The 6,860-nt window shown below is 41.9% G+C and overlaps 2 protein-coding genes across 2 annotated transcripts; one reads left to right on the top strand and one right to left on the bottom strand.

The window, feature by feature from the left end:
- Positions 1-226: 226 nt before the first annotated feature.
- LOC125492565 (probable DNA-directed RNA polymerase) lies at positions 227-985 on the top strand. Its single transcript, XM_048635197.1, has one exon. The coding sequence runs from the start codon at positions 227-229 to the stop codon at positions 983-985; it is 759 nt and encodes a 252-aa protein (XP_048491154.1).
- Positions 986-5,276: 4,291 nt separating this feature from the next.
- Positions 5,277-6,557, bottom strand: LOC125492570 (DNA polymerase-like). Its single transcript, XM_048635203.1, has one exon. The coding sequence runs from the start codon at positions 6,555-6,557 to the stop codon at positions 5,277-5,279; it is 1,281 nt and encodes a 426-aa protein (XP_048491160.1).
- Between the last annotated feature and the right edge of the window lie 303 nt (positions 6,558-6,860).

The raw sequence follows: 6,860 nt of genomic DNA, 5'->3' as shown, positions 1-6,860 counted from the left end.
GGAGAGTGGTGGTGCGCAAGGTGGTGGGCAATGTCGTCGCGCAGTGGTGGTGCAGCAACGGTGCTGGAGGAGTGGTGGTGGAGCAGCGGTGGTGGGTAGCAGCAGTGGTGGTGGTGGTGGTGGTGTTAGGTCTCAAATTTTTTTTCGCTCGTAATTCTCTGCTTTCAAAGAAAGCTTTTTGTTGGCCTCCCCCTGCTTCAAGTTCTGGAGGGAATATTACACGGAAATGGAGAATTTGATACGTTTGATCCGCCTTGTAGGCTGGTTTGCTTCAACTTGTGAGAGCTCTGTTCACTACGTCACACCGTTCTTTTGCACCTCCCAGAATTATATGGTTAAGGACTCCCATATCATTTGGGTTTATGACAAAGTGAATAGGAAGAAACGTAAGGTGACTCTTAGACTCTCTTCCAGAGATAAGCGAGACCGTAAGAAGACTGAAGTCTCTACTTTTGTCAACTTCATCCATCAAAAGGATGCATTAATAGCCATGGGAGTCATTTCTAAATTGTATGAGGTAAATGAACCTATTTACACCGTACATGAGAATTTCATTAGTAATCCCTTAGTAAGCGTGCACTTACCGTACATCTACCTGGAAGTATTGAGAGAGCTGGGCCCACCCCTTCGATTCATTAATTCTTTTATCTATGAAAATCTAGTTAGACTTGCTAAAGATCGTGGTGATGATAAAGAGATTCTTGGCTTGGAAGAAAAACGGTTCACTGAGATGGTTCTTACAGAAGACTTGATAGACCAGTTATTTGCTTGTATTTTACCAGAAACCATAAAAATGGACAAGGAGAAGCTTAAAGTGTGGAGAGCCAACATCAGTCGTTTTAAAACGTTCTACTTCGGGTATACCCGCTTTGTATGCTGTGAGGATCCTAGCAGTGGCTCAAAGGATATGAAATGGAATGATCATGTGATCAAATGGGAGAAGTTTTCTAGCCGGCTCAACGGCCAGTATTGTTTGCATCATTAAATGAAGTATATTATACCTATGGGCTGCCAACAGAGGCAATTAGCCTCTTTGTTGATGACTAGGATAGAGAAATCTATAGTTATAGATCCTCATCCTGGATTAATTGTCTGTTCACATACCTATCGTGAACCTTTCCCTTCTTTTTCTTCCATTGACTTTCTCATAACTTGTGTTATGGACCTTCTTTTAGAGTATGCTTATCCACGCTTGGGAAAAGATTCATACGCTAAATTCATAATCATTGTGAGTATGAAGGTCTCAGATAAAGATGATATTGGATTTTCTCTTGGAAGTGCAATCGTTTTGACTCTGGAAGATGGGAGTCTCATTCCTAAGGGCAATGTATATTCAAGCATTCAGAGTTTGGTACTCTCCCATGCTGATAAGTATGAAAACTTCAGAGTGACTGCTGTCACCCTCAAAATCTTTATTGAGGGGAAAGTCTAAAATGTGTCCTCTCTCTCATTAGAAGAGAGGGTGAAATAAATGCATTCTGGAAATAAAGAATTCTGCTTCCCTCTTTTCTTTAAAGATGTCGAGCATATAAATCCTCGCCCTGTAGGGCTACGAAATCGATCGTATCCAACACGTATCACTTCTCTAAAAAACAGTGCGAAAGGTATGACTCCGTTCTTGGTTGCTGATACAGAGACAATCCTCTACGATGGGATGGATTTAGATCCTATTTCTCGGGATAAGTTTTTCATGGGATTAGATCCAACTCCCTTTGACAAAGATAAAAAAGTAGAAGTTCATTCACCTTTTGCTATAGGCGTTATGATTGTTCGTCCGTATGTGCCTGTAAATGAGAGTAATATCGATTACTACTACAGTTCTGATTATCCTGATAAGATCTTCCCAACCCATATGGAAAGAAGTACAAAGTTACTGTCGGACTTTATTCGCCGAATAATCTCTATTATTAAGATGAATCCTGAGATTCAGACTGTCTACTTCCACAACTTTTCTCGCTTCGATGGAATTCTCATTCTGAGGCACCTCGTGCTGCATAATGATGAATATGAAATAAGACCTCTTATGAGAAACGGTAGGCTATATGAGGTGGTAGTCTATTTTAAAAAGCGTATGTTATTCAGGTTCCGAGACTCCTTAAATCTACTGCCAGGGATTTCAGACCAATTGCTTGTTGCACTTTGGTGTACAAGCTTGTTTCTAAGATCATTACTGCCAGAATGGCTGTGGTTATTGGTGAGGTTATAAATGAGGCTCAAGCTGGGTTCATTCCTGGAAAACACATAGGGGATAACATCCTATTAGCTACTGAGTTGATTAAAGGTTATTCACAGAAGGCTGTTTCCCCTAGGTGTATGATTAAGGTGGACTTAAGGAAAGCATATGATTCTATTGAATGGTCCTTTTTACAATGCATGCTTTCTGAATTGGGCTTTCCTAGTCAGTTTATTACCTGGATAATGGAGTGTGTGACAACTGTTTCCTATTCCATTTTGTTGAATGGTAAACCTACTACTCCTTTCCCTTCAAAGAAAGGTGTGAGGCAAGGTGACCCCATGTCACCCTTCTTGTTTGCTATTGGGATGGAGTATTTGTCTAGATGCTTACTAGAACTTACTTTAAACCCCAATTTCAATTATCATCCCAGATGTGAGAAATTAGCCATAACTCATATGATGTTTGCATCTGATCTTTTGCTCTTTTCTAGGGCGGATACTCGCTCAGTTATACTGCTATATCAAGCTTTTCAAAGTTCTCTGAAGCCTCTGGAGCGAAGAGCTGAGTATAGTATATGCGAAGGACTAGAAGCTAACCTAGATAAAAGTTCTGTTGGTGGTCTTTGTGAAGCTGAGAAGGCTAGTATGCAGGAGATTTTAGGTATTTGGATGTGCCTCTCACCTATAAGAAGCTTACTATCCAGCAATGTAAGCCCCTAGTGGAAAGGGTAACAAGCAAAATGAGGGGGTGGGCCACAAAGTTTCTCTCCTATGCTGGGAGGTTACAGTTGATAAAAGGGGTGCTTTTTGGTATGCAAACCTACTGGGCTCCAATTTGTGTACTGCCTAAGAAGATCCTTAAAGAAATTGAGATGCATTGCAGGGTGTTTCTATGGACTGGTAAGGCTCAATCTTCTAGGAAAGCTTTAGTGGCTTGGGATCCAGCTTGCCAAAGGTTTGCGGAGGTTGGAATGTGGTTAAATTAGCTGATTGGAACAAAGCTGCCATTGCTAAGCTGCTTTGGGACATAGCTAAGAAAGCTGACAATCTATGGAGCGTTAGAGCTTCAGAACGTCGATAGACTCAGATGAAAAGACTGAAGTGAAAGGTCGATAGACACCGTTATAAGTTAGGGTCGATAGACACAGGAGCGAAGAGCCAAGTAACGTTGATAGACGCAGGGTCAAGTGGGTTCATGTGTACTATTTCAAGAGAAGAACTTGTTGGGATGTTGCTGTCCCTAGGAACTGTACTTGGGCTTTTAAAAAGATTCTCAGCCTGAGGTCTTTAGTTGATCAGGTTGGGGGGTGGGATAAGGTTCAAATGTGTGGCAAATTCCAAATCAAGAAGCTGTATGAACTGATCAGGCCATCTGCTGCCAGGGTGCATTGGAAGAGGATAATATGTAATAATAAGGCTAGCCCTAAAAGCCTTTTTATTACTTGGCTTGGTATTCAGAATAGGCTGTACACAAAAGATAGAATGGCAAATTGGAACTTGGCTTGTGATCCTGTATGTGTGTTATGTGGGCAGGGTGCAGAATCTGCTCAGCACTTGTTCTTTGCTTGTGAGTACTCTCAGCAGGTTTGGGGTCTTTTTTTCACATTGAGAGGCTTCCCGGATGATTGCTTCTATCGACTGTCCTTCTCTATGTTGACTGGGGAAGCCTCCTTCACAGTCGGTGGCCAAAAGACCAAAGTCTTCACTTACTACCTAATTCCGAGTCTCTGCATTTTACAGCTTAAGTGTGCGGTGGTGGACTTGGCTGACTCTCTGATTACCGTCGAGAACAGGAATGATGAGCAGATCATAGCTTTGCAGGAGAATGCGAAAAGTACCTTGATAAAGTGCTATCTTTGCGTAAACCCGGGGATTTTTTTTAGTTTTGGGCTCTTTTTTAGAGTCTTCAGGATTCCTTTGGATCTCTTTTTCGGTTTGCACGAGCTTCCTCTCTTTCTCAACTCCCCTCATCATTTGACAGCCCTCTCAACACAAGCTACTGCAAAACAGGATAGCTATTGACTCTAGACAACACAGTGTTCCATTTTCTGACATGCAGGCCTCTCAGGTGCAAAGCTTGAACAATCTTTTTGTCTCAGACTTCAGAATCTTCTGGAATTTCTTTCAGATATCGTATACAGATGCAGCAAGAAGAAATCCCAACTGCAATAAGGTCGACTTCAACCCGTTAACAGCCCACCTCATGTTCCCATTGCAAAGGAACCCTAGCCTCTTCCAAGCAAGTATGCTGCCCTTTTTTGGAGAAAGAACCAAATGATTCATCTTGCTCCCTGTGCAACCTGCCCATTTTTTTTTAACTGTCTACAGTTGTCAGCCTGCCATTCAATGCAATTCACATGAGCCTAGGAACCAGTCATGAACATTTTCTCAAATTTGGATAAAGAGGGAGCAAGAGTAAGCCTTCTTGATTCCAGCAGTTATGCCCGGTAGAGTTAAGATCAGTCCTGGAAAGACTTCCTGGCACTTAGGATTTTCCTGATGACCCAACTGGGATTGTAGCCTGGTCAATTTCTTGCTGCTTTATCTTCAAGGCCATCATTGCAGGCTGCTGCAATGGCTGCTGTAGCTGCTGCTGAGCTGCTGCCTTTTTCAGAAAAGTAGCTCCGGATCACTTAACTAAAGGAACCATGCTTAACCAAGTGTGTTTAGTCTGGTTCACACTTAATTAGTCATAGTTAGTCTTAGTTAATCCTCATTAGCCACTTAATCAAAGTTGACTTCTTAGCTCACTGATCAGGCCTTAATGCAAGCACTAAGCAAGTCAACTACCTTAAGCTTCTAATAAGCTTTAGCGATTACATTCCTATCAGGTAAGTAAAGAAGTCGCTCCACCGATCTATCGAACTTTCGCATGCAAGAAGGCAGCTGTCACTCAGAGAAGACGGGGAATGGAATGAACAAGTCAATTGGCAGAGAAGGTAATCTTGCTTCCGACAGCTCAAAGACAGAGGAAAGGTGATCGAATCGATCTTGGACCAAGAACTCATCGCTAAACTGCGTTATAGGCCTCTATAGAGGTAACTGGTTCAATGTTATTATCTATCTAATCTAGTAATAAGATCTAACCCTTTCTATCAGTCTTAGGTATCAGGCTTCTTCTCGTCTGTCTTATTATTCTCTTCTAATGTATGGTTAGTTCCCTCTACTTCTTCTTCGCTATCTAGCATCGTTCTTTCTTCAGTTTGCACCAAATCCTGACTTCTTTTATCTTCCATACTAGCTCTTTTCTCTCTAAGATAGAGATTCTCTATCTCTTGGGAAGAGAGTTTCTGTTTCATGCTATAGAAAATCTCTTTAGATGCGTTATCTAGACTTTCTAAGTCAAACACTACCTTAGGAGTACTACCCACCCATTTACCACCAATGTGGAGTAGCATTCTTTTGTTGTTCAATGCTAATGCAACGGTGACCTTTCCTTTGCGTTTATATACTGAAAGTTTTTTAATATTCACCCTGAAATTGGAAACAAATTCCCGCTCTAGTTGGTTTTCAGGATGCTTGTACTGAGTCTCAAACCATTTAGCATCGACATGCTCTTTAGCTGCACCTTTGTATTTAATAACGTCTCCTTTTTCTTTCGAGCTGTAGTAATAGCTCTTAGGAGCCAAAAAGAATCCCTTCTTGATTCTTGCTTCTAACTTAAACTTACCTATTATGGAAGAAGATACGACTTCCTCAGGTAGAGGATTGCCTAGAACGACAGAGTCTGTGTAGTAGCAGTCTTCTCTTGATGTATACTTGTACATATAGATCCTAGCACATGCTGTGATAGCTGCAGCCAGCTGAATAGCAGAGTTCTTCGGTGGATCCCACCGATCAATCGTATTGTCCATATTAGTGTGATAACTTAGCACATATTTGTCATTTCCAAGATAATCACCGTCTAACCATGATTCTTGCCGCATCCTATACTGGTATTCTTTGATACCACCGATATCTGTCTTCGTGCTTTTGGGGTGAATACCAAACCGGCCGTAAAGCGAATTCATAACGAGCTTGTACAATAAGCTCATAGCTTCATTACCATCTTCCTTAGCCTGTAATCGACGCTCAAAGAGCGAGCCAACATAATCCTTGAAAGGGCTTTCCCTCTTCTGGAAAAGGTAACCTTTGATTGGGATCACAGTGTAGCCTAGGCTTTTAGCATACTTTAATTCCTCAGTATAGTAGACACCTATCCATTCCCCGGTTGGGAAGAGAAGAGTAGGGTCTTTAACCTTATGATAGGGAAGGAAGGGTCTGACAATAGATTCAGGACATTCCACGTAAGCCTCAATAAAGCCATAGAGGCTATCTAAGTCCATACCACCCAAATTAGAAGCCCACACTGGCTTACCACTAGGCATTGGATATTCCTTCATGATAAAAGGATAGAGAGAGGAATGGCTCGCCACTGAATAGCAAAGAAAGGAAACTCTTTCTTTGCCTCTGGTTAAGCCCCTTCTTACGTAGGACATCGCAAGCTCCTCGCCTTCCGCCAGAAAGCAAGGGCGGCAAGATATGGAGCAGGCCATGAAATAGGTATAATAAGAATTTAGAAAGCCCTATATAAGATATATAATAAATAGGGCCTTTAACAGAGACCAAGGCCAGAACCTCCACCAGCTGACGTGTCTACTCGAATGACTCTTTCATAAAGTATGCAGAGTGCTTGCTTCAGCTCC

The sequence above is a fragment of the Beta vulgaris genome, chromosome 1, assembly GCF_026745355.1.
Source record: "Beta vulgaris subsp. vulgaris cultivar EL10 chromosome 1, EL10.2, whole genome shotgun sequence".
Classification (NCBI taxonomy): Eukaryota; Viridiplantae; Streptophyta; class Magnoliopsida; order Caryophyllales; family Amaranthaceae; genus Beta; species Beta vulgaris.
This window is presented reverse-complemented; position numbering and strand designations above follow the sequence as displayed.